The sequence below is a fragment of the Oxyura jamaicensis genome (genome assembly GCF_011077185.1).
Source record: "Oxyura jamaicensis isolate SHBP4307 breed ruddy duck chromosome 2 unlocalized genomic scaffold, BPBGC_Ojam_1.0 oxy2_random_OJ72492, whole genome shotgun sequence".
Lineage (NCBI taxonomy): Eukaryota > Metazoa > Chordata > Aves > Anseriformes > Anatidae > Oxyura > Oxyura jamaicensis.
The window spans coordinates 14,696-42,669 of NW_023303479.1; the positions used below are offsets into that span (position 1 = coordinate 14,696).

The 27,974-nt window shown below is 42.1% G+C and overlaps 1 protein-coding gene and 1 long non-coding RNA gene across 2 annotated transcripts; one reads left to right on the forward strand and one right to left on the reverse strand.

Moving 5' to 3' along the window:
* LOC118157023 lies at window positions 1-14,528 on the forward strand. Its single transcript, XR_004746521.1, has 2 exons — window positions 1-140; window positions 14,056-14,528. It is a non-coding gene; the product is annotated as an uncharacterized LOC118157023 (long non-coding RNA).
* LOC118157022 (cadherin-20-like) lies at window positions 3,445-27,335 on the reverse strand. The gene is made up of 7 exons (XM_035311279.1): window positions 26,032-27,335; window positions 21,215-21,468; window positions 17,017-17,153; window positions 14,354-14,475; window positions 12,407-12,524; window positions 5,714-5,965; window positions 3,445-5,170 (listed from the first exon to the last, which is right to left on the reverse strand). Exons 1-7 carry the CDS (start codon window positions 26,419-26,421, stop codon window positions 4,671-4,673), a joined length of 1,773 nt encoding a protein of 590 aa, XP_035167170.1. The 5' UTR covers window positions 26,422-27,335; the 3' UTR covers window positions 3,445-4,670.
* Window positions 27,336-27,974: the final 639 nt, after the last annotated feature.

A 27,974-nucleotide genomic window follows, 5' to 3' on the forward strand; every position in this document is an offset into this window, starting at 1 on the left:
GAGCAGCCTCTCCTGGGTTTGGTCTGACTAACAGCTGAGCCAGCAGAAACCAAAGTGGTCAAGTCTGACATGGCAGTAATAAGGCCCGGGCAGCACAAAGTCAGAACCAAATGAATCTCCTCAACTTTGAATTTGTCCAGGTCAGAACTTTTTTAGAGTCTGTCAGGCACCATTTGTCTCTCTTCCAAATGCCTCATTTCTCTTACTAACGACCAGCACAGGTAAATGTGGTGCATATGCAGGCCAGACCTCTGAGATCCATCCATCCCCCTTGGTTTGATGGTTCCTGGGATCTGCAGTCAGGCAGGTTCTGTTTTGCACTACATGAGAGTTGCACTAGGCAAAACCCTGGTGTAGCCTAGTAAATCGTATTTCAAGGTGACCAAAATATTACATTTGGGTCCCCAAGGATCCGTGTTACTATTGATTTTAATGAATGGCCTAAAAGGGGCTCTGTAGTTAGGCAGCAAACGTGAAGGTGGCATAAAATGATTAAGAGCAATAAAAGCTGGAGAAGAAAGGACAAAATCAAGAGGGACCTAATAAAGCTGGAATAATGGTTAATTCAGCAGCAAATGAAGCTCAGTGTTGCAAGAAAATTTATGCCATAAAGAATGATGTTAACTCTTTTTATGCATTTTGAGTTCTGCATTTTGCTCTGAAAAGATCTGGGCTCTTGACAGACAGCTTAAAGAAAGCTGCTATTCAGAGCCTGGGTGTGATGACCGATGCAGTATGAGGGATGACAGACAAGTCACGCAGCCTTCCTAGACAAGACAGAGATGGATGGTAGGAAGGGAAAAGGAAATCATCAGAGCCTGTAGTGCTTGTCCATGGTTGCTCATAAAGCCAAACGTAGAGCAGAGGGCTTCCAAATGCCATGCCTAGGGATGGACTCTGAACTGCGTGGATAAATCCTCAGAGGCTAGGCCATTAACTGAGAAGGCAGCACTTCCAGAGGGCCATTGCATCATATTCATGGCCGTAGTAGGGGCATGAGTCATTCTTTGTCTATCTCTGTTAGTTAGAGAGCTCAGATGTGTTGCTTAGGCCACATGCTCAATTTTAGGGGTCTGGAATTAGTAAAACTTGTTATACTTTCTGCTATTTTTTTCCTCTGAACCTTTTAGGATACGCATAGGACTGTGGCTGTCACTTGGAGGTGTCTGTGTGGCAAAGCCCAGACCTGTGCCAGGCTGAGCTCCCTGGCTGTAAACCACCACCAGCAGGCTTTGTGTAGCGCTGCAAATGTCCAAGCACACTGCCAGGCCCGGCCCTGAGAAGCCCAAGGGCAGGAGACTGAGGGCCTGTGTGATCAGCATATTTGTTTCATTGCCAGCACATGGCACCATACATCTCCTTTGGGCTCACTCTTCTCCCTTATTTTACTTTGGGACCTGATGTGTCGGCAAATGGATCGTTTTCGTACCTCATCTGTAAATGCAGAGAGATCTTCAGTTTTGTTTGTGGGAGGGTGATAGATGCAAGTGTTGATTGTTTGCATAGAGATTTCACAGTCTGCAAAAACACTGTCACCTGTTCCACAAAATGGGAAAAATCCAAGCTGCCAACCATCTACTAAACACCAGCTGGTAAGTGTCACAGCATCAAGCTGTCCAAGTATTGACTGGGCTCACAAGTATAGGCAAAACAAAGGGGTAATCAGAGAAGCCAACTGCGGCGTGCGGCTTAGAAGGATTCTCCCTGGAGGGTCCCTGAAGGTGTGAGTTCAAACACCTGACAAAAGTGCCACTGGTCCTTGCTCGCTGTGTGACACACAGCCTGGGAGGTTGGTCTCAGCCACTGCACAGCCTCTCTATCAGAGGCCACTGCTGCAGGCTTCTCTGGAGTAAAAGCAGTGAAAGGAACACCTTTTCCTAGGAAGAGCCTCAGTAAATGGAGTAGGTGTCGTCAAGCTGAAGGCGGCATGATTCTGGACTACATTTCTACTCCCCTTCCTCCTACTCTAGCTACAATAGTAGAAGTAAAGTAGTCTGGTCTCAGGACATGAGGAATTATCCGGAGGCTTTTTTTTTTTTTTTTTTTAACTGGAGATTGTGGCTAAAGTGAAAGGTGGAAAAGGTCCGTAAATACTGAATTGTAGCTCTACAGAAGAACACAGTCATCTGACTGCATTTGGGGCTTGTATGGCAGCAAGGAATGCTTTGCTTGTGCTCCCCAGGGAAGGCTTTCAGCACTGAACATACTGATGTTGTGGAAGTTAGCCTAGAAGGCTATGGAGCCTTAGCAGTTGGAGAATAATCAGGCATTTGCTTAAAATATATAAAATTGATTATTAATTCAGACAGAGAAGTGGTGAGATAGATGTGCTCTCTATTCTTCCTGCCCTACATTCTGTTGAATCAGGGGGTAAGCAAGCTCTCAGAAGTTTCTCTACACCAGTTTTCCATGCTGTACCTCACTTCCTTGATCACGGTGTTTACAGTTCTTTGTCTAGTGTTATGAAATCAACACAGTATATGAGGGTAAGTGCTACAGCATGAGTAAAAGAATCATTATCAAGTATATTTCCGTGCTCTTTCCCCAGAGGTGTAAAGCTCCAGTTCAAGGGGTTTCAAGGAGTAAGCAGAACCCATGGCATATTACATTTACAAAAGCACAGATTTTCCTCATGGTAGATTGAATAGCCACTTTATTGCTGTTGTTGTTTGATTTGTTTTGTTTTGTTTTCTGGCTGGCTACCTAGCTTACCAGGGTGCATGACTTTGTATGAGCCCTGGTGGAAACAATGCTGCCGTCTTAAATTGGTGCAGTCTAAGATTCAGAAAAATGGAGGCAGCAATGTTTTGTGCATCTCTTCAACAGAAACTGAGCACAATATGCCTGTGACAACTGGGTGATTATGTCTGCACATGTATTTCCTGGGTAATTTGAGATGGAGAGTCCTTAGCTAGAAAGACATGTCATTGCAGACTGTCCTGCTTCCAAAAGTCTTTTGCTACATTTCATGGAACTTGTGTTAGTGTAATTTCCCCATTTCTCCTGTTTACACGGGCAAACCAGGTAAGATCCAGGCTCAAAACTTTGGTTGCAGAGTAAAATTGACCATCAATGAATATTGCACATCATATTTCTGAAGGCATGAGCTTCTGTCAGAGCTAAGTAACTGGCATCCAGGCTTCTCAGTACCCCAGCTGTAATGTTCCAAAAAAATCAGCCAAGACTTTCTTTTGACTCAAATGGATCAGAAATGTAACTACTCTGATGGGCTGCACATGAGCCGATTCACTGCTAAGGGCAGCATCCAAGTGAACATCAATAAAAGAAGCAGGCAATCTGCTCAAACCTGTGAACTGAAGGCTTGTCTCCTTGACACAATGCTAATAAGCCATTTCTTCTTGATGCCTGAGGCATGTGACAAGCCACAAATAAGCATTAACTGCTGTGTGCAAAGTAGTCAATAAATTGCCATCAGACTTTCACTTCTGTTTAACTTTTATTAAAAGAGGTGCTAAGGTCCCGTACTGTATGCAGTACATCATATTTATTACCAAAATTAACAAATATACAAAACTTATACATGTAATTTTCTTACATCCATTTATTGGTCTATAATACTGCATTTGTTCAAGTAGGTTATCTACAGTATGTAAACATCCCTTGGATTGACCTCACACAGATTAGGAAAGCCCATCTAACCCATGTAGTTACCAAATATAGCTTTATTTTTTTATTTATTTTTTAATTTTTATTTTTTATTTTTTTACTTTTTTCTTTTTTTAAAATTTATTTGGCTTTCGTTCGTAGAATCTAATCTTCACATTTGGCACGTGGAAGAGACATCTACAGTGCAAAAGAGGCAGATTTTCTGGTTTTGTTCTGAGCAGTTTAGCAGTGTAATGGTTTTAAAGAGTCAAGAGGAGAATAAATTTACACAAACTTGATAGGAGATGGATTAGTATTAACGTCAATGACTCATAGATCAGCCATTAAACTAGAGCAGATATTCAAAGCCTCTTCCCCAGCCCTCTCAGCCAGGTGGAAAAAAAATCTCAGCCTTGTTTCTAAAGGTTTAAAAAAGAACTCTGATAGCAACAGAGAGAGGAGGTTTAGTTTACAAAGAGACCTCTGAGATCCCAGTTTCAATTTTCTGCTCTGTGTTTTTTTTTTTTTTCTCTTGCTAGCAAGCTTTTTTTTTTTCTTTTTTTTTTTTTTTATTATTTTTCTTTTTTTCTCCTTCTTCTTTATGTCCCCTCCTTTTTAATGGGGGGAAAAATAACCAGTGGGGTTATTTTCTTTTCTGTGCTGATAATTTCTCAGTGAGATGGAGATTACAATTGGAGTTTACAGGTCTTTGAACCCATACGTATAGAGCTCAGTAAGCTGCCGTTTACAAGAGAAGGAAAGGGGAGGGACAGAAAAGGAAAGTAATGTCATTATATTCTAGGAGTGGAGCTTTCCATTTTTTTTTTCTGTAAAAAAGCAGGAAAAACTTTCTTCCTTCTGCTTCTCATTGTTTCAAAACGTGACTTAATTTAACTGAGTAAAGCTGATCCAGAGAGACCTTCATTCACACCCTTCTTCCCATTCTCATTCAAGCACTGTATTGCTATTTTAGGAGGCCTCACCCATGTCCATGGAAGCATCTGATGAGAATGGACCTTATCGGACACCGTTTCGATGGAAACCCCTCTGCAATTCCTTGCCCATTACCACAGAGCCCCACTGCTGTCCGTGGCACCGTACATCTCGGCCAGCTTTTTGAAGCGTGGCCCCCAGTCTGTCAAGTAGTCGTAGCTCTGGTCTGAGTCTGTTGTCACCGACTGTAGGGAGCTGAGTGACTCTGCCACTGAACCGTTCCCTTCAAACATGTACGTCTGGAGGGAGTCAAAGGGAGGAGCCCAGAGGTCCATGTCAGCCTCATACAGCTTGGCGAGCACATAGTTATGGACGTTGTTGTCCATGACGCATGCCTGAGGCACGTATCTGGAGAGGCTCTCTATCTCAGGGAGCATGTCCTGCCTGCTTTTTAACACAAGCTGGGCTTCCCGTGGGTTCCACATGGCGGCGATATCGAAGGCCTCCGTGTCCTCCTCCCCACCGCCTTCATCATCATACCTGACGATGTTCTCATGGATGTTCTCCTCCTCATCCATGATGTACGGCTGCTTCCGCTGGCGCCGCATGGAGAGGATGAGGAGCACCAGCACTGCAAGAGGCAACCAAGACATAGGGCCATCAGTAACAGGGCAGATCTTGCAGGGACTTTAATGTGTGTTGAATGTGTGTATGTTGAAGTAATACCTCATGAACCAAGAGCCCAAACAAGTGAACCGAAGTGCTTTTGACACCTGCAGTTAACAGGGGAAATAGAAGGTCTGGACAAGGAAAGGATGAAATACATTTGTGGAGAACACAGGCAAGATGCCCAGCTTTCAGTACTTCCTTCTGGCACACCTCTTCCTAGAAAGCAGAGCCATACCAGACAGCCTGGCACATTGGGGATCCGTCAGAAATACTTGCAGGCCTTATTTTTCCCCCATCCCTACACCTGAGTCTGAAGCCGCGTGTGGCTGACTACATCATCTGTTCCTTGACTTGGCCCTTTATGAATGTGTGTGTCTACGTGTAATTTATATACATACATGCGTGTGTGTGTGTGTGCGTTTATATCCTCCACCTTTGCTGAATAAGCACCCTCCTGGCCCAAACAAAGAGCTTGTCCCCTCCCAGGAAGCAGCCAAGGCTTTACCTAGCAGGACAAAGATGCAGGCGAGGATTGCAATGAGTGCCCCTCTGCTCAGGCTGACGGGGAGGACGTAGGCCTCAGCGTTGCAGGACATCACCATGCCGTCATCGTCACAGCTGCACACGTGCACGGTCAGCGTGCCCGTGCTGCTCAGCACGGGGCGGCCGTTGTCACTGATCAGGATGGGGAGGTAAAAGGTGTTCTGCTCATGCTGTCTGAAGCCAGAGCGCCTTGTCAAAATCCACGCCGTATTGTCTAGGGGCGGACAACAAACAGAGAGAAGAACTTACATGCAGAGAAAATACATTCAGCAGAAAGGAAGGTTAAAAAAATCACTACTTGGCCCACATCCATTTGTCTTCCCTCCTTTCTTTTTGTTGTTTTTAATCAGTTTGTCACTAATCAGCATTTTGCCTCTGCATCCCTTTTCCAATGTCTTCTCACGCCATAGCTCGAATCCTCAAAGGCATACACACCTTATGAGCTTTTTTACCCTTTATGACATAAAGTGCCCAGAGCAAAGTCACAGCCTTCAGATTTAGCTAGAAGAGCTTTCAAAAGGCAGGACAGAAATGAACAGTTGAGGGCAACTTGTTGTCCCTGTTTGTTCTTGCTCAGCAGCTTTTCTAGACATTGCTCTTAAGAGCTGCCAGCATTTTGGGGATACTGGTGTATAACCCTTGCGGACATGTTAAGGTTGTCTTTATGGTTTTTGATACATGGCATGGCCATCTGCTTGAGGCAGTAAGAAGACAAAGGAAAAAAGAAACCAGCTTGCTATTCGAAAGAGCAGTGAGTTGAAAATTTTGCAACTAAACATTTTTTCAGTGAAATACAAGGAATTTCATTGATGCTTTTGCCATTGAAAAAGTCAGACTACTTTGTTGTCATTGCCAGAATTACTCTGTTTTGATTGACCATTCTGCTTCATTTAGTGTGGCTATCACCTGTCTTCTATAGAACTTGAAACAAAATGAATGAAAATGATGCTGTGGAAACAAAAGAGTAAGAGAGTGACCAAACTGCAAATTGCTTTTAATTTTCATTTCAAGGGTATTTTCTACTTCTAGGGCTTTTCCTCCATATTCATCCTGTTTTTTTCTTTAAAAGTCAACATCTCCCAGTGGCTTCTGAATTTCTTTCTGTACTCCCTCCCTCAGATTCCTCAAGCTGTGCATCAAGTTTCCTAACTAGAAAGAAAATGGATCCAGGAATTTGGCCTTCTCAAGTCTTATCTCAGAAATACCATGGCAAACCCTTTGGAGGTCTGTGATGATTTTGCCTTTTCTGACTTTCATATTTTGTGGCCTCAGAGACTTTTGGAAAGTGCAAAGTGTCTCCAATGTGATCTGGGCCACCAGGTTATGTAAAGTAAGCTGCAGGAAAATTGGCCCTTTACAAACGTTTGCTAATCTTGGGCCAGATAAGATAGATGGAGAACAAAGGTACCTCTTCCTCTTTTGGCAGACCTACAGCCCCTGACCCTGTGCAGTTATTCTGGGGGATTCTGGGGAGTTGAGTCTTGTGCAGTTTCTTTTACTACTTAGTTTGTTTCCTGTTCCCTCGGTTCAAAAGCTGATGCAGTGTGGCCATTCACCTTCAGGTTGTTACTGATGTATGTTTGCTATGCTTGGAAATGCAGGATGCCAACCAGCTGTTCCTGGCTGGATTGGCAAGAAACTTTCTGATCACAAGTAGGCCGTGAAAAAAAAACAAATACCAGCAAGATCCATTTCCTTATTATTTCCCTGACAGTTCACCACCAAAATTTAAATCTGTGGTGATTTTTCTCAGTGCAGAGACTGACAGACTTGCAGGTAAATCAGCTGTATTACCTGCTGTTGTCTGAACATCAGAAATTATTTGATGGCTTTTAGGAGTGCTACCAGCAGTATTACATACAGCCAGCTATGGAATATATGCAAACTCAAGCTAGATTCTCTTGACTTCCCTGAAGGATTTTAATATGCTGCAAGTTCCATATTTCGTGCTGCAAATCTTATGGCATGAGGTGGCGCTGGCACTGTATTGGGGAATCAGGCCCTGTATTGGGAATCAGGCTCCACGGTTCATCAGATTAGTTTGAATTGTGACATGTTTTTAAAAGCAATCTCAGGATATTTATTTCTTACACTTCAATGAGATTTCAAGCTTTCCCTCTGAAAGTGTAAAATACTGAAGTGTGCATGTGTCTCTTTGTGAATATGTAATGAAATTGCATTATCTCATTAAATCATGTAATCCCAAGAGCAGGGGCTTTGAGAAGAACCACCAAGTAGCACCAGATGCAGGATGAAATCCCCAAAGTTGCTTAAAACTGGTAATGCGTCAGCGTTTGCTGATTTAACCACTTCTTAATACACTGTGCAGCTCTGAACATGTGCAGCTGGTATGCACAGATGTAGACAGACACATTTCCACCAGAGTGTGCGAAGAGGCAGCGGCTGCCAAGGCTGACGGGCAAGGGGTATGTGTTCCCCTCCTGCAAGCCTCCCTCTGCTCCCTCCTGGGGCACACACATGTGGTTTCTCACCCTTAGGCTGTTTATTTGCCCTCTAGTAAATGTTTCCCAGTATTAAAAACACATCTTTTCATCACTGGGCCTGATTTAGCCTGAGAAAAGCAGCCCAAAGGGCAGAAAATGGCAAAGTGTCTGGATTTATGCTGTGTCAATGGAAATGTCTGAGTCATCTTAACAGTGTAGTAGTTTGGTTGCATTTCTCTTTCCTGGGCAAAAGACTCACTCTCTTTAAACTGGCTTATAATAGAAGTCACAAATTCCATTCAGGTGACAGCAAACTTTCATTTTATGTGAAATTGCTCTTTGTGCAGGAAAAAGACTTCATTATTCTGAGCTGGTCATACTTTGCCTGTAGAAAAAATCATAGGCAGTGAATGTGACTGAAGCTGTGCAAAATCGGTTAGGGAGAGATCTCAAATGTTTTTAAGCATAATTCTTTTTTTTTTTTTTTTTTTTTTTTTTTTTCAGGCTGAGAAACAAGTTTCAATAATCAAATATTGAAGGAGATATATATATATGTGTATGTGTTATATATATATATATACATATTTTTGCAGTGATGTGTTGACTGTATCGTCTAGGTCTTAAATATTCTTGTCTATATAATTCCCTCGGTGACTTTCAGCATGATGTTTCATCCCTTTTGCTTTTTTTTTTTGCTTTGTACTAGGCAGGCATCCAAATCATCCCTAAGGAATCACTCTACCTGTTACTCCACAACTGCAGTGTGTTGGTGCCAAAGCTTGTTGTGTGACTCATCAAAAGCCAATGTGATTTGATGTGCTGCTGCAGTGCAAAGGACATGCTAGAATGGGATGCAGCATGGTAGAAATGGGAATATGCAATTTTCTTCCAAATTTCATATCTGCTAAGCCCCAGCCATCAGCAAAATAGGGCTTGTGGGGACACGAAAGCCTCATTATATTAAAATAAAGCATGATACGAATGCACAGTATTTTTGCATCACAGCTTCCAGTTATGGTGTCTTTGTCTTGCAGAGGGCTGGATAGTAGCACTTAGCTACAGCGCTGAGCAGAGACAATGAAGAGCATGGTGTGGTGGGTCCCCGTGCCCCTGAGATCACCTTGAGCATGGAAGCCATACTTATTCCGGGCATGCAAGTTGGTGTGCTTGTGACAGCAAGCCTTGGAGAATCTCCTTCCTGCCATTTTCTGCCCCACTGAAAGTGATTTACCTCCCTGGAGAGGTCAGGGATAAGTAATCACTGGGTAGGTCCCAAACGCCAAGATCAGAGCTAAGCTCTTCTCACAAGAAAGGCTTGTTTCTAATCTCTGCATGAGTCTGTACAGTGACAGAAGATGGTTAGCCTAAAAGTTCTGTTAGTTTTTAAAACTAATTGCAATAATTATGAATGGTTATTAATAATAAGATGAAATATTTCACCAGGAGTGGGAGAAAGAGTACAAGGAAGCAGGTAATCCAGACACAACTGGTTTCAGAAGGGATCACTTTTTTTTTTTTTTTTTTTTTTTTTGAGGGATTTTCAGTTTATTGCTTTTGTGCTCTGTCATGCTGAAGTGCGAGGGAGACCTCAGTTTTAGGGAAGGAGGAAATAGCTAACAATTTTCCTAGGACAAATTTAAATGCAATGAGAAAGACAGCTAGAGGCTTCCGGTGACAGTCCTGATGGTGGTACGACACCATTGCCTGCACCCATCAAAATAGCTGCTGCCTTCATTAATTCCTGTTACCCAAAAATGGAGGACAGCAGGTAAGGGTCAACAGGAGATCAGCTCAGAGTTTAATCTGGAAAAGCAGTAAACCTATTTTATTGCTCATCCCATTCTTACAGCAAGTCTCTCTTGCCAGCTGCTTCCAAGCGTAATCTCACCTGGAGCTACAAGCAGGACGAAGATGTATCATTGATGCCCTCGGTCAGTAACCAAAGGGACAGGAGACCCCAGCTCAATTCCCTGCTTGATCACATATGTCCTGTATGTCCTTGAGAAGTCATTCAGGCCCAGATTTTTGCAGATCCCTACATGTCTATTGCCCGCTGATTTTACTGAACACAAAGGGAACCAAGCATGTAAGTAGATTAATTTCTCCTTGCCCCAGATCCCCGTCTACGAAGTGGAGACAATAGGATTTCTCTGTCTGCCAGAGATATGGGGAGAATGAATAGCCTAAAGTAGTTCTTAGAGACTATAAATGACAAGGGCCAAAGAAATATGTAAAACAGCTCATCAGAATGCAAACCGTGATCTATCTGTTGCTTGGTGTAAATCAAGGTTTTAATTGTTGCCAGGAAGGCTGCATGTCTTGCAGTTTTTCTTACCACTGTATGGGACGACCAAGTAATCAGCACAATTGCTAATCTGCATAGTGTCTTCCCACAGCCTGGGAAGTATTGCTGTCTCATGGTTAGATGCACAGGCTGTGAGGAGCAAGGTGGGTTCTGTTCCTTGTCTTGCCATCCTGTGACACGCAGTATATCTAAGCCCCTGTGAATAAGTCATATAATTTATATACTACTTAGGGGTCCCTAGATGAAAATAGGAATATAAATTATTGTTACTGAAATGATTACTGCACTCCAAATTGCTGAGGCAGTAAATTAACCCTTAATATGCATAGTCAAATAGTCAGTGATTTGATACTTCACATTTTTATTCCAGATTTGCAACCAACAGTACCCTAAGCTTCTTGTGATATATATTTCTGGAAAACTGGTATTTTACAGAAAGTGGGAGGCACAGCCATTCAGTCACTGCTGTCACTATAAATTACAGCAAGTATAGCCTTAGACAGAAAAAGTGCATCTGATGTTGGGAATTTTGCGAGTTTCCTTTTTTAGAACAATGCCCTCAGGATGAAATGAGCCTAATTTGCCAAATGTTTTAGCAGTGGCTGTGTTTTATTTGCTTATTTATTTTGGCAGTATATGTTCAAAAATAAAAGAGAGAGATACAATGAGAGAGCGAAGGATAAACATGCAAGAAGTGGTGCGGGGAGACTTCAGGGACCCTACAGAAAAAAATGCTTTTGGGATGAAAAATCATTAGTATGCTGTGGAGGAGGGCTCCAGGGCTCTGCAAGCAGCATCTTTTAAGATGTGTTTAGTTAGTGAAGGCAGGGGCTTGTTTATTGGCCTATATGTTGCTCTTTCATATGCCTGCAGAGGCACAGATGGGGGCTTATGGAAGTAAGTGTGACAAGTAGGCACGTGTGCTTATGTAGGAGTAGGATCAGCACTCTGCCTGGAGACTGGTCATGGATGCTGCAGGTACCTTTCTCCCCATTTATAACAGAATTGCTTGCTGATTTGTGGTGCTTTGCATACTAAACTCCTACTGACATCCAGTCCCTTCTTAGGGCACCAATTCGCTCGAGGCCATCCCTCTTCCCTGCTGAAGGCTGGTGTGGACCTGACCTTGGCATTGTTGTTTGCCCATGGAGGCCCTCTATGAGCAACACTGATGTGAAGGAATGCCCACAGCAGGCTTTTCCTGCAGGCTCCAAAGCAGCAAAAACTTCCCTAAAAGAAGCAATTTCCACTGGTGTGGATATGCAAATGCCAGTGTTTTGCCATGAGTCCCCCTCATTGGTATTTCAGTTTCTGCTTAACCCATCTTACACTGATGTTTAGCTGTATTCCAAGTCACCCCCCAAGGCTCTGCATCTCCTTCCTACCTCCCTCTCTTTCCTAGGCACTAAATGACGATGTGCAAAGAGGAAGAAGAAAAATGCTTGGGGAAAAGATTTGAACAATACGAGAAACTTCCCTTTCAGTGCCTGGAAGATAACATGAAGAGTGCAAAAAAGAGCAATGTAATTTCCTTCAGATTTGTCTCCTTGTTCCAGTGTCTAGCCTACCTTTAAGCATCTCCTTTTGAATGAATGCAATTTCCACTCCGGTAATCTGAGATGCCTGCAGCCTGACCACAAGATCTGAATTTGCACAAAACACTGGTACATTTCCTTGAAGAAGAAAAAGGGGCCTATTGCTAGAGAATATTTATAGAGAAGGAAATATCATATAACCTTCAAGTGTATTAAGTAATATGTCATTTTATCTCTGCCTTTAAGGAGCAGGTGTCACTTGGTATTATTTGAAATGGCAGTCTTATCAAACACTGTAAGTCACAGCCTCTCAAGTCCAACTCAGACATTAGAAATTAGAGTAGCTAACTGCCCATGTCCTCTCTGATTACCTTGATTGTCCCTCAGAGTAAAGTTGGGGTTGTTAGCTGCCTCCGGAGCCAGGCTGTAGTAGAAGTGCTGACCATCCTGTGGGTCATCCCGGTCGATGGCACTCACTGTCTGGATCAGCTACAGAATACAAGAACAAAGCAGAAGCAGGTGAGAAGCAAAATGTAGGTGATCTAAACAAACAAATAAGTTAATATATATATTTATATATGTAAATATAAGCAACTTGGAGCATTTGAATAAAACTTGCTTGCAGAGGTAGAGCAGATGAATCAAGAAGAGACTCAAAACCTCAGAGGCTTCATTTTATTTTGTTATGATCATGCAAATCACTTTAAAACAAAGGAGGAGATAGTTTAATTCAAATAACAGACACTTTTCTCCCTTGTATCCCTATCTTTTGTTACACATTTTTCTCTTCTTTTGGGGCTCCGTGGTGTTCAGAAAATACATCATGTATTAGGGAGCTTTTAAGAAAACCCATGCTTATTTTCAGCTTCATTTTGCAGGTAAAAAAGACTTGAGGTTGATTTTTTATCACTCTCAATTTTAAATCAATTAAGCACTTCCCAAGAAGTCAGTGGAAAACAAAGAAAATGCAATAAAAACAAAGAAAATGCAACTGTGCAGATGCTTTGCATGTGCAACAAGTAACGCTAAGGAAAGAAATTAAGAAAATACTAAATCAAGAAAGAGTTTTATCACCTCACTTATGGAGGCTTGGTGAATTAGGTACAACAAATTGAAGTGCAGTGAGCTGTAGCTCTGTCTCAGTAAAAATTCTAGCATCTTTTCAAACAAAGAATAGGTCTTCACCTGGATTTTTGCATTCCAAGCTATTTTTGGATTCAGGGACAAATGACAGACATGTAAAGTCTTGATTAGTGCATTAGACTGATTTCAGAACTTTTTGAAATGAGGCAGAAGTCCCACTTAGTGTGCTTTCAAAACAAGGAAAAGGTCTGGGCAATAATTTCTATTCCCTGTATTATTAAGGGCATCTTTAAGTTACTAGAATGAAATTATCCTGTGTAAGATTTTTAGTAGGACAGCTGTCCTAGCAGTGAATAACTATTTTATTCTGCTTCACAGCAAGCTCCACTGCATGAGCAGTGATATTGCTAGTATAATTTTTCTCTTTATAAATCATCAGTTGTGCATCTGTGCACTTAAACGGTGTTTATCAGATGTGAATTTGGAGATACAGGTCCCCACTGTGGACCCTGGCTGGTGAAGCACCAGGTTGCATCCACACATGCTATAAGCAGTAGAAATTGTACCACCATCAGTGAGAGAGCTCCCTCCACGTGTGATACAGGCAGACCTTGTTCAAGGGCTTTGATGGGGTTTTAGAAGGGGTAGGAGCAAAGAGGTGTCACAGTTTGCTTGAAGGTATGGGTTTACAGCGTGTGGAGCTGGAAGTCCTGTGTTATCTATGATTCTCTGTAATCTCCAGTTCACAGCAGAACAGATTCAGTTAGTCACCCCTGTGCAGCTGATGTAGTACATTATGTCCAGCTTCCATAAGTCAGGGTGCTTAAGGCTCTTATAAATAGGGTCTTTTAAAAGTAAGCCTTGTCACTCACACACAGGCTGGGCTGACTCCGTGGCATTTCTTATAACACTTGTCCTCTATTTGTTGCTGCTACAGGACACACCGTCCGTTTGCCTGCTGGCACCTGCCCAAGGGAAGGCTTTATTTCAGCAGTGAAGTGTATGGTGGAGTGAGTTTGGAAACTACTGAGGGAGAAAAAATGGTGCTCTATGTGATGCTGATACTGGTGTAATGTGCTTGCCCTTGGAAAGCAGCACAGGTAACTGCTGAAGAGAGCTCAGGTGCACCGTTTCGTTAGCTGAGCCGTTTGCCATGCCTAGCCTGTTTGTTGTGCTTTCTCCATGCAGGACAACCTTGCCCCCTGCCAGCCCCCATCATTACCAGCATTTCTCACCTGTCCTGCTTTGGCGTTTTCGCAAACAAAAGATTCGTAGAACCTTGCAAACTCCGGCGCATTGTCATTCACATCCAGGACTTTCACAGTCACAGAGACACTGCCCACCTGCGAGGGATTGTCTGGAAGGAGGAGGGAGAACATAAAGAAAGGCAACTTGTGCAAGGGAAAAAAAGATGACTCCCTACTCTGCTGAAGAGGTAAAGCAGTGGTTTTTGCTACTGGAGTAGTGTTAAATTATTTTTTTTCTATCAGGAACTGCGTTCGCTTGCAGGTTATGTGACTCAGAGTGAAGTTGCAAATGCTGCATTATCTATCCTGGTTTTCCATCTGGTCACGTCATTTTCAAACAAATTCCTTTGGATGCAAAAGGACCTTCAGCCTGGTCCAGTCAAATGGGACTATTTCTATAACAAAAGTTATATACAATGCCCCACAGTTAGAGCTTTGACTGGGAAATACTGTTTGTTGAGCCTTGGTACTGGTGGCATGAGTTATGTCGAGGCTATTTTTAGGGACAGTCTTGTTATTTAGAGCTTGTTGGAAATGGTAATTCTGCATTTCAAATACCTTTTTTTGCTCAGAACTCAAAAATATTGTGTCAACTTTTTGATACTTTGTACAGGGGCTAAAATGCAATAACACATGAAATTGTACAGAAAATCTTTCAATGAAGCTTAAAATCACAATGAAAATTTTACATTCTGCATGACATCATTTGTGATATTTCTGTTGCACTGGTTCATTAGCTCTCTTGCCCAGTACATCCAGACATCATTTCATATATCTTCACAGTTTCCAAACTCAGTAGCCAACGAATATGTTTTTTACAGTTTTTTTTTTTTTACTTTTTTTTTTTTTTAATCCCAGAACAACTTTTTCCCCTTACTAAAATATAAAAGGAAACTCTGATTTTTTTTTAATTTTTAATTTTTAATTTTTTTAAAAAAGAAAGAAATTCATGATTAGGAGGTAAGGAGCAAAAATCCAGAAAATTCTTAAAAGTTAAGCTTGTCTTAGCTATCCAGCCTCATGCATTTATTTCCAAATATATCTCACTTTATAGCATGAAATGATGTGTTCGTATAAACAATAGAGAATTTTCTTACACTCAGGAATTTTCTTAGAAGTTCAATGTACTGAATCCATAACATGTCACATTTTATCAAGATAATATTCTTAAACTATATTGTTTCTCCCTGATTTATAATTTAGTCCTTCAGCTTCCCACATATCCATACATATCTTACTAACACACCTGTCATTGTGGCATATGAATGTCTGCATTTACACTCCGTAATATTAATCTAACTTCTGAAACTAGAAGCTTTATTCAGAAGCGCACAGCTATGGCATTTTCAAAACTATTTACTAAATTAAAATATGGTGCTGCACATGTACAGGGCAAAATTGACAGGATGGGCAGAGGATGAGTCAAGGGCAGACATGCCTTCATTATTGCTCTCACCCGGGAGTGCTGCTACAGGGCTGCTTCTACAGACTTGTGCGTGTAAGTGGATCTACATGGAATTGCAATGGCCACTGGTGGCTCAAAATAAAACTAACATTCAAACAGATGGGGTGACATCCTATCACGTCACCAGCCCCTCTCACTACTAAAAAGGTGATAGGAAGGCTTTGCATGCTGGAACAGCCTACAAATATGTGGCAGATTCACCCTGACTCTTGTGAAATATTCCCCCTGCTAACTTCAAGTTGGTTGACTGTGTTTTGGGCATGCTTCTCAATTTTTTTTCCCCTCTCAGACTGACCCATATCTCTGGTACAGCCTGGATGTATAGGAAGTGCTCCCAGACATGAGGAACTGCTCAGCTATTGGCAGCAAGCTTCTCAAAATCTGCTGCCCCTCAGCAAATGAACTGAAATCCTGAGCAAAAGCTATGTGGAACAAAGAGATTTCAGGTGAAGATTGGATGACTGTTTTATTTTATTTGCTCATATATCCTTAGCTCCTTTATGAAACTCAGCAAAATTTTTTCGTAGTGTCACTACATAATGATCAGCATCTCTTTGTTCTCATAGCCTTGGTAAATACCTGGCACCGATGAATCCTGAGCTGAATTTTAGCTCACTGTGAAACCTGAAAATCTAATAAGTTTCAGTTGCTCTGGGGTTTTCATACATGAGGATCCCAAAGCACCGTCCCCGAATCATTCATGCAGCGAGCAGATGGCGATGCCACTCACTCGCTACTGGCCCAGAGCAGATTTCCACCAGCAACCTAGCAGTGAAAGCATCGTTGCTGCCTGCCAGTCCCTGCACCACGCAATCCTCCCAGGTAGGACAGGCAGCTGCACAGCCTTTGCAGCGTCTGCTTTTGCTGCTTAGTCCTTCTGGAGAAACAGAGCTCTTGCAGAAACATATTTCATGAAGAGTTTTAAATAAATCCCTAGAATACTAATGACAAGAGAAAGCAGCACTCTGCATTTAATTGCCAGCCTCTACTCCTCCCACCACTCTGTGAAAAGGAGCGTAAAAAATAAATAAAATGCAGCATTTGCTTGTTGGTGTCAGAAGAGTAATTCAGTTAATACAGCTTCCCACTCGATACATAAGAACATCTGAATTGCTGAATTCAGGTCTCTCAGCCTGCTTTGTCTATTATATCTCTTTAATCTATGTACAGTCTGCATTCTCCTTACTCAGCTCCATGGCCAGCACTGTGATGTTGTGCCAAGAAACATCCTCCCGATCTAGAGGTCTCGCAGTCATCAGTGCTCCTGATGTAATGTCGACATAAAAGAACCGCCCCGGATCGCTGCTCCTGTCAATCGAGTATCTGCAAGAGTACAGATTGAAAATATTTTGCAACTCTTGTTAAAACTGAATGTTACGCGCACCAAAGTAGCCCAGCAATAGGAATACTGTGGCATACAGCAGATCCACATTCTTCCACAACCTAGCTGCGTGCTCCATTGACTTCTGTAGGTACAGTGAGACGCTTGAAAAACTTGTAGTTCACACGTCTAATGGAATTTAACAGCGAGCACTGCTGGGATGGAGCCGGAAGACAGGGAGATTTAATGCAAGCAGCCTCAAAGCAAGGAACAGCTCAGCACAGGAACATCTGCTTTACAGAGAAAATGTGTCAGCGAGGAGTGCAAGTTCTTTTTCTAAGCTAAGTAATTATACCCTTTCCTTGGGCACTGTGTGAAAATGCCTTTACACCAGCTCCTTCTCTGGGCACTCAGGCTGATGAGGAGGAACCGTTCCTTGCCTTGTGCTTTTGCATTCTCTCTTTCTTCAGGAGAATGAACTCCACGTGCATCCTGAACCATCCTACTGACTGAGCCATGTCCATGCAAGGAGGATGGTGTCTGGCTTTCTCCTGTCAAACAAGAAAAATGGGTCCCTCTGTGAGGCTGGTTCATCATAATTACTGAGCCTGCCTGGCCAGAAAACTTTGTCAGGCAGCTGACTGACAGCTGTCACTGCTGTTCTCAGCCAGAGGGACACTGTGCCCAGTGCCAGGGCTGCCTGCAGGGCAGTGGTGAAGGGTGAGTCTCTGAGAGGGGACGCCTGCTGGCTTTGCCCCTGCCTTTTCGCAGAGGAGAGACGATCTCGCATGCAACCTGAGCACCTAAATTCTGCCTCTCAGCTGCACAGCTGGGCTTGCTGCTGCTGCTGCTGCCCCTCGTAGGCACTCCTGTGCAGTAGGCACCCTTTGCCTCTTGCTGGAAGAGCTGCAGACTAGGCTGGGCTGCAGTACTGTATAGGACCCTGCAACGATGGGGATGGCTGGGGGTGAGGTAGGCAGCCTGGGTTGGAAAGCCCAGTTCTCAGGGCTCCTCCTTGCTCCTGCCCTGAGCCCCCTCCACAAACTAAGCCAGGGTTGATGCAGTTGGTATACTGGTATCTTCCTATTTTTCCTGCTTAATCTAACGTATTTCTGGTTTCAGTGGTAATGGCCAGCAGAAGTGAGTTGCTCTCGCCCTGTACGTGCCATGATTGCCATTCAGCTGCATGGATGTATTCCTTGCATTTGATATGTCATAAATACTCTCCAGTTTTATATCAATCCGCAAGTTGCACAAATCCTGTTCCATCAGCTTTTCCTTCAGCAGATGGCAGGACTGGTGGCAAATACATTTTTGCAGGGTGTGTGAAATACTCAGTACCCTTCAAATGCTCTTAACAGCAGTTTGTACAAGTCGCCTTCCCAGTTAATTATGTTAGCATGGTAAGAGATCCTCTGGCAAAAACCACCCATGTGCTTATGCAAATGCCACGGCCTAGAACAGAGACCAGACTTATTCTCCCTCCTTTTTTTTTTTTTTTTTTGTTCTTTCTTCAAAGCTGATGGGAATTGAAAGCATTAGTCATAACAGATGCTGAATAGGGCTTGTTGTTCTGAATTTTCTCCTTTCAGCATAAGCACATTCACTGGAACGAGCATGCCAGCCTGTTCTTTATATAGGGACATATTAAATTTGGGATATAATGTACTGTTAGGCTACGTTGTTGTGAAACAAACAGCATTCTTTTCCACTTTTTTTCAGAAAAATGAGAGAGGGTGGAAAGGCAGGTTTGCTTCCCTTCCCCTCCCAATCCTTTGCATTTCAAATAAAGAGATTTCTGAGGCACTTGATTTATTTAGGAAATAAGTATGAACGTTGCTATATTTTGCTATAATAATTATTGTATGAAGGCTATAAAAAGAATTTCTCTCTGACAGTTTAAGGCCAACGAGTATCTGAAATTTAATATGGCCTTGTGATTAGTGGTGCAGTATTAATCACCAGTGTCAAGAGGCACAGGTGGAGTCTTTGTCTGGGTTCTCCACACACCTTCTCCTGTTAATAAGACCTGCTTCTTCACACTTGTTTCCACTTTACTCTTCAGGTAATCTTCCCAAATCACTTGAAAACAATCATGGTGTAGAGGACTGAAGAGTTTCCCTGTGTTTGATGAGCCCTCCTGAATTGTCACCTGACTTTTCCATAATTGAGAAGATGGCCTGGACCCCACCCAAAGGAGGGGTCAGATGTCAGGTTTAATTGCAGAGGAATTCCATCTTTTGTAACAAAATGTGTTATGTGGTATTCTGTTCTTACCTTGCTTTGCCCTGTGCAAAGTGAATGCAGAGCAAGCACAAAATGTTGCCAGACTGATACTGTGCAGTTTGTATGGATGGAGAGAGACCACATTAGAGGTAAAGACTAGAACAACAAATACTTAACATCTGCATTTTAGTTAGCGTTACAAGTGGTATGCAAAGGGCATTTCTTCTTTTTTTTTTTTCCTTTTTTTTTTTTTTTATTTTTTTCCTCCTTTTTCCTTTACCCCAGTCATTTTATATGTACAACATGTGGAGGAGGAAGGAGGGAAGAAAGGAAGGAAAGTGGGATGGGAGGAAGATAAGAAGGTGGCAAGGAACAGAGTTACAGAGAAATCTCTGAAATCTGTAACTTTTTAAAAAAATATATCTTTGGTAATGCATTCTGTGCTTTCTAGAGTACTGTTTCATCAAGGGTAGTCACTGGAAAGCTCTGAAGAAAACTAAGAAAAAACTCATTAAATATAACAATGAACACTTTTACCCTCTGATAACACCACAGAATTATTTTTATACTATTTTGAGCAGATTTGCACAAATCTGTTTGTGCTGCAGTATCTGGGTAAAGCTAGACAGTAATCAGCAAAATAAGATGTGGGCAGTAAATGAGTTTAAGGCAATGAAATTGTGATGCACACAGTATGATGCTTTAGTTTTATCGAATTTGAGACATCATGAGAAGTAAGATAACTTCATAATGTAGGTAGAAAAGACAGGTATATTAAAATAGCAGAGATGAAAAAATTAATTAGAGCAGTAGCACAGAAAGCAATATCATTAAGAAAAATAGGCGTTGTGCCCGGTTAGATCTGCCAGCTGAAGCCCACGAAGTTGCTCATACAGATTTCACTTCCTTTAAAAACTCCAAATGCTCAGTGTTTTGGCTCTCTCTGGTATTTCCCAGTGGTTGTCCAGAATGCAGAGAACTCAGAAGCTGGACTGACACCAGTTAAGGCACACAGCAGCTCAGCACCCAAAGCCTCTCTCAGATGAGAGGTGCAGCTGAACTGCTGGGATTATTAACTCACAGACACCTGGAGCTTCTGCAGGTTATGAAAATCAGTACGTGAGCTGGCCTCGGAAAAAAATCAGTCTTCCCTGATAAACCGGGCTGATTTGGCCACCACTATGGAAAAGAGCACTGCAGTTGCACAAATCTGCCCCTATGGCTCCTTGTTGAGTTGCAGCTCTGCAGCTTCCATGGCTATACATACACCTTTTACCTTTCTTAACTCCTTATGGGGTTATCTAGCTCTACAGAATTGACCAGACACTATATAATTCAGTGGCTCATGCATATTTATCAGCATGCATTCAAACTACTCTGAATGTAGCTGTGCATTTCAGCTTTTGACAAAGACAGGTTGCACATAGCAATAGCTTTGAAACAGAAGGGGGAGAGAGGAGAAGCAAGCTCATCACCTTCCCCTCAGTACTACAGCAGATTCTCAGCAGTGCTGTCAGGTTTTGTGTTCAGGTTGTGCCAGCAAAGATCTGGGCTTTGTTTTTCGTGTACCCTGTCAAAGCCTGTCTGACCAGTTCATTGCAATGCTAGGTGCAGATGTCCTCCAGACCACAGAAAACAAAAAGGTGAGCTCCAGCTTTGCTTTGCCAATTGCAACAAGGCCCCTCATTGTATGAGATCTGGTTTGTTTAAACCTACTGATGACTACAACAGGCTGGAAAGAGTCCCTCCCACCTGTCCTGTTTTAGCCCTGTCATCAGTTCATCAACTGGCTGTACCAGGGAACGCTCCTGGGGGGACACACAAAGAGAGGACAGACCTGATCGAGTTGTTGGTCACGTCTGGGTCCTTGGCAGAAATGATCTGTATGGTGGTTCCAATCTCCACGTCCTCAGGCACCTCCACAAAGTAAATGCTGGGCTCAAACACAGGAGGCTCGTCCACATCCTCCACGCTGATGTGAACCGTGGTGGTGTCTCGGAAGGGACCCAGGTTCAGGAATCGCATTTCCAGGTGGGGGTTGGCACCCTCTACTTTCAACGTGTAACTTTTCTTGCTCTCAAAGCTTAGAGGCTAAGGAGAAAAATTATATCTAGCATTAGGCACACTGGCCATGTGATTTAGGCCGTATCTTTCTGATTTTCAGAAGTAAAAGATGCCTTCTAATATAAACTGATTCGTCTTTCTAGAGATAAATCTACAGTGACTTTAAACCATAAGGGTAACAAAGACAAATATTTGCAGATGGAGACAAAGCACCAAGTGACAGTTGTATTGGCAGTGCCACTGTCTGCATCTTTTTCTTTCATTTTTAATTTGACAGTTGAACTGAAAAAGTCAGGAGAAATATTTGCAGGTCTTTTAAAATATGTGTTCTTTCATTCTTCTTGGTGAAATGAAAACAAGAGTGGCTGCACCACCCTCGCGTTGTGATTCACAGTTTCACTCCTCTCTGGGGTTAAAACAAACAAACAACAGGCAGAAACATACTGGGAGCACCTGAACAGAAGGCAAAGATAGGAAGAGCCAGTTCCTCAGAAACAGGTCCTGGTGGCACTGATAGGGACAGGCGCATGTGATGCGGAGGTCCCAAGTTGGTTCCCCTTTTCTCCCTGATGAGATCTGAGTCTCATCTGCAGAGAGCCCTGGCTGCCAAGCTCCTAAGTGGCTCTGTTGGGCTTAGGGGACAGGGACAGCCTCTCTTGCAGGATCCTGCTCCAGTTCGCATCAGTAATCCATTCTTCCTAGAGGTGTTTTTTTTTTACTTCCTCAGTAAATGTCCTAAATGTAAGTTCCCACTCTAGATGTGCTGGCTGCTAGAACTTGAATCTCCTCTAGAGAACAGCTTAATTTCAAAGCATTATGAGCTACCCCGGCTTCTTTCTGGTGAAGCTCTTTCACTTTTCATTAAATACTCAAGTATTATTTGAAACAGGGAGCTGGAATGGCTCTTGTTCTTACCGAGATAATGGATAAAGAGAGATGAGCTTCCTCTGTTACTATTTTCATGAATTTGATTTCCTTTCTAGATAAAACTACTTATCTGGGGAATATGGATATAGAAATTATTGATGCCAACACCCAACTTTTAAATAAATAAATATTTCATTTTCCTCCTCTCTCCTTTTCACAGATCCCTGAAGAAAATGGATCCTCGCCAAGCCCTGCTTAGACCTAAATGGAGATCTCCGTATTTAACGTGCATTATACCAGTCCTAATGAGAGATGACTAAAAGCATCTGACAACCAGAATGACAGCAGGGAAGGATCAGCCCAAAGCATACAAAAATCTTTCACCAGATTATGTACGTGTTACAGAGGACACAGTTGTTCTTTCCAAGCTGCAGTCAGAAGTTAGGAGCAATCCCACTGTGGTTAAATGGTCACAACCCTTTACTTCTACGCTTGTGAGTTTTAACGCTGGAAGCCAGCATAACTGGATCCTCTTAACTGGCACAGCTCTTGAGCAAGAAAAACTTTGTACCAGGAAAGAAATTGCCCAATTCTCAGGTTTGTCCAGTGGGAGATTATATTCATTTTTGTTACATGGATGGCTTTCAAAATGTGTGCCTGTATTGTACACAGGGATTTGAGTGCTGTGTGGAACTACCGCACACTCTCAGCTCACTCAGACCCTAGGAAGACTCCAGTAAGACCATGGCTGCTCCCATCACTTTTGCTTTTTCCTGTTCAGTTCTTTCATTTTGAAGACCAACCACCAGACTGGGTCAAAAAGGTGGGCAGGAAAGTGAATGAGAGGGAGGATGCCAAAGGAATTGGAAGACAAAAGTGCAAAGACCATTACTGAAGTAGCAAAGTCCTCCTTGGCCAGTCCTAACCCATCTCTTTTCTGCCCTGCACAATAGTGCAGCTGGGCAATTCTGCAGCCATGAGGTGTGAATTAGTTTAACAATATCAGCAGAAGTTTCACATGCTCAGACATGACAGGATTATATATTACAGGCCTCAAAACACCTCCTGAATTCAGTGGAGGCTTCACTTCCTCTCCACTGCTGCAACAACTTCTTTAGAAATGGAAACACTGCAGTGTCATTTTACTGATTTCACAGTAAAATTACAAGGGCTGAGGTCCTGCAAATGAATGTCTGACCGAAGACTGCAGTTCTGGCAATCACGAAAGTAAAACTCTCTCAGCATATAGTACGTGAGTACTGGAATGGGAACTGCTTTTCTTGTGCTGGGGCAGATGAAAGCCCAGTATTACTGGAGATGCTGTGCAACCTGTGGCAGCAGGTACAAGCAGAGGATCTAAAACTTACTCCTGGTGCCCTCAGTTCCACCTGGTAAATCAGTGACTACTGCAGGCATAGCACCTGTCAGCAAGGATTTAACTAGATCCACAGATATATTACCCATTACTACAGAGTCATTATGGTCTACCAATTGCATATTTAAGCATTGTTAAAATAGCAATAAAATATATTCGTGTGATCAAGTAACAGTTATTGTCCATCTGGTGGGGAGCATGCAATGCAAAGCTTCCTAAACATATACTAAGAAAGAGGGCATTATATCTCCTGGTTTCTCATGTGAAGAAAAGTGTGCGAGAAACATTGCACGTATACTAAAAAGCTAAGCTGTATAATGAGCAGTTAAATCACAGAAACACTTAAAGCTATAAAATCCAACTACATTAGAAAAAGACTTAATTGCCTGGAGTGCTCAAGTTAGAAAAAAATGAAAAATCAAACCTACTAGGCCACCACACTTCTGATGCTCCTGGGCTCAGACCAGCTCAGTTTGCTTTGGGCTCCTTCACTGTCAACTGTGGCTTAAACTTCTGAACCTGTCGTGCACCAGTGCCTCAACACAGCCACCCCCTTGTCAGATTTGTCTTTTGTGGGTGCGTTCAAACCTTTCCCCAGCGATGCTCCCAAGGGCAGAGCAAGCAGGTCATCTCCTGTGAAGGTCACAGCTGAGAGGAGAGGCACCTCACAGAAACATCTCCCTGCCCTCATCCACCATTCCCCAGTGCTGAGACAGGCACAAAGGGATTCACAGGGGGGATTCAGCACTGTGAGAAAGCAGTTCACTGGACAGTGGATGGCAAGTAGGGCAGCATGGGGTTCTGTCCTGGGCACTTGTGTTGATGCTGTCAGGACAACCCACCTCTGCTCCCCAGCAGCATGAAAGTGAAGGCAGGGAGAAGGGAGAGGCTGTCGCTGTGGTGAGTAGCAGCCTCATGGATGGGGAGCTTTACAGGCACTGCAACTCCTCAAAAGCTGCTCAGCGCTGTGTGGGATTAGTTAGCCGAGGTAAGTGCAGTTAAACAAGTGGTGGTCTTCTCTGTAACTGTGAATTCCAACTTTTTGATGTCAAGGATAAAAGCAGGATTAGCATTAGTTATTTCTTTTGGGAAATCTGTCCAGAAAAATGAAAGGGAAAGTTTCTTTCAAAGAAGATTTCTCTCTGGCTTTAGAAATTCTCTCTCTACCCTCACTGTGATATCCTTTTCCAGTGTCTGGCTATTGATAACCGTACCATTACAGACAGCTGCAGGTGTATATATAGTATTTTACAAATATTTATGTGCCGTAGATGGATTGAGCAGTCTGGTGCCAGTACATATCCAGTAAGACTGATGCCATAAACTTTTATAACTTCTTCTCCTCATACAAATGGACATCTAGTAAAACTATTTGCAATAACCAAAGTCAAGCTTATCAAAATATGTACTCCAAAGAAACTATTTTTTCCCCATCAGTAAATAAGTGAAAAATTACAGTAGATTTTTCATTCAACTTCTGTTTCATTCCTGCAAAGCACTTAAGCACATGCTTAACTTTAGGGACCAGTGCACATAAACAAGAGTTGGAGAGAGGTGACCATAAATACATGCTTAAATGCTTTGCTGTAGGGCACGCAGACTTGTAGGGTCACATCTATCCCATGTGTTGTTCCATTTTCATGCACAATTTTGTCCCAGGCTATTTAAAGGGAGAATATATTTCCTTATTAGTACACTAGATACATTTAGGCAGAAATATGGTTACAATTTCATAACCTAGAAACGGAGTTGAACTTCTAAGATTGTAGAATAAACATCCTATAGCAGGGAATCTAGCAAAATAGTCTATTCCTTTCTGCATAGCCTGTGGTACAGAGCACTGGCAGTTTCACAGCTGCCATTTTAGAGGCAGCTTCTTCTAACCTAATTAGCATTTATGGATCTTCAAGCAGCAATTAAAAAAAAAACTGCCTGGGTTTTATTGGTTTATAAATAATTCTAAGGCATACTTTATTATTGTTTGTGGGACACCAGAGTGAAAAATGTGTACAGTTCAAATGCAAATATTGATCTAATTTCTTGCATTGTAGGATAATTAAGCTACAGAGAATATTTAAATAGATAAATAGTGAATCAGAATATTCCTTTGGTGGGAAAAGACATGTTTATGCTGATGCTGTCCCCACTTCTTAAAGGCTGTGCCTAAGAATGCGGTCCGTTTTCATATTTCAGCGATGATTGTTAAAGAAATGGTGTTTTATAGAAGGAAAGGGGCTACTGTCATGTAATGGGAATCAAGTAACTACAGGCATAAGGGAATATTGCACACATAAAATATAACCAAGACTGTTAGACATATAAATTACTATAAAAATGAACCTTACTACCTTTCTTACAGTTATGATGCCAACTTGGTAATTAGGATCAGTGTTAATATCAAAGACATCCAGTCCATCTCCATCCACGAGGCTGTATTTCATCTCTGCATTAATGCCTTCATCCAAGTCTTTAGCAACCACGCGGCCCACAGTGGAGCTGACGGGAGCAGACTCCAGCACGCTCATCTGATAATGCTCTGGCAGAAGCAGCAGAGAGGGACAGGGGAAAGAAAAGCAAGTTGTGAAAAGGAACTGAAAACTGCACAGCTGTTTAAAGAGTAGACTGGGGCAGGCCACGATATCGCCTAGTCTGCCAGGAATCTCTCCCACCTTTCTTGGAGCTGAAACAGCAGTGTGATCTTTAAAAAGCCACAGCCAGACTGAATTGCTGGGGAACATTTTATTTAGGTTTTTGTCATATCAACAGGTTTATTCAAAGGGTTATTTTCAAAACAGCAGTATAACTGAAAATGGGAACTCTAGCTAAAAAAAAAAATAGGGCAATTAACACCAGTGCTGCTGCAGCCATGATATATAGCAGGGTATGAAAAAAAATATTAATAGGACAGGCATCTTTTATTAGATCAGCTTGTACAGCTGGAATAAACACACAAGTTTTGAGCACCACAAATCTTTCCCCAGGTCTGTCCAACTTTCTTTTTCAGCCCTGAACAATGCTTTGAGAGCTCAGAAGCTTGCCTGTTTTTTTCCAAATTTAATAGTTACTCTATTAAAATACACTACATCTCCCTACAAAGCTTGTCTTGAGCACATTTGGTGCATCACTAATTTGCTTAGCAGCAAGCCTGGGGAAAGAAAGAACGGCTATTTTAAAAATATGCTTTTTAAAAATGTAAATGCCATATCTAAAATACTTTCCTGCCATCATACTGTATGTCCAAACCTTCCTTGCTACACTCTGCCCAATTATTGAGTTTTACAAGGCAGAGTAATACCAAGGATAGGGTTTGATATATTCTCATTTTCCTTAATCAATACTTTCATATCAAACAGTTACAATTCATGCCATTTTCAAAAGAGAATTGGCAATGATATGTTCAATAATTTGCTGTGAAAGGAGAAGAAAATTGGAGGTTGATGCTTCTTGCTGGTCTTAGTGGAGTGTTCTGTTTTAGCAGTGCAACATGCAGAAACAGATGGAGAAGAAGAGCAACAAAAAGAGCTGCAGGAGGTTTTGTTTCTCAGCCAGATAAGAAAAATGGCAAAACTAAAATTGCTTGAGATTGATCTACGCTACCGAAAAATTGACCTTATTTAAAAAATAAATAAATAAATGTAGAACCCTTGAAAGCTTTAGCTCAAACAAATCTGAAATGTTTCTTTCCAATTTTTAAAAGTAATATAGAATTATGTAGATAAATTTGATCTAAAATAATTTTACAAAAGAAAGAGCAAAATATTGAAAATCTTGCTTTGAGACTAACTTCTGTAAATACAAAGTAATGTTTCTGATAAGAGTAGAGGTGCCTTTCTTTCCATTACATTAACTGTTGATGGTATATTTTACGGTTTAACTGTATATTGCCAAGTTTTAGATGAACCTTTACTAGAGAACAGTTTTCATGACAACATACTCTACACTAATAGCACAGTGATCAGATGCTCCCCTACAGTGGCTTGGCTGGAGTGGTGAATGAATTTCAACTTCCAGTACTGCCACATGTCCCTGATATGACAGACATCTTTTTGGAGATAGGATGAGGAGAGAACGAGGGCAGAAATAGCAGCTAAAGGTGATGGCCTTGAGCAGTCTAGGAAAACAAAAGATCTTCCCTCCCTCCCTCCCCCCTTCTTTCTTTCTTTTCTTCTCTTTCTCTTTCTTTCTTTCTTTCTTTCTTTCTTTCTTTCTTTCTTTCTTTCTTTCTTTCTTTCTTTCTTTCTTTCTTTCTTTCTTTCTTTCTTTCTTTCTTTCTTTCTTTCTTTCTTTCTTT

Bases quoted from the DNA above. Each gene is read 5' to 3' on its own strand.
- LOC118157022 (XM_035311279.1), bottom strand. From the start codon at position 26,421: ATGTTCCCCAGCAATTCAGTCTGGCTGTGGCTTTTTAAAGATCACACT. The intron at 17,154-21,214 runs GTCTGTCCTCTC...GTACTCTTGCAG, and splicing joins GTGACCAACAACTCGATCAG to ATACTCGATTGACAGGAGCA. The intron at 5,171-5,713 runs GTAAAGCCTTGG...TGCCTCTTGCAG, and splicing joins CTGCATCTTTGTCCTGCTAG to TGCTGGTGCTCCTCATCCTC.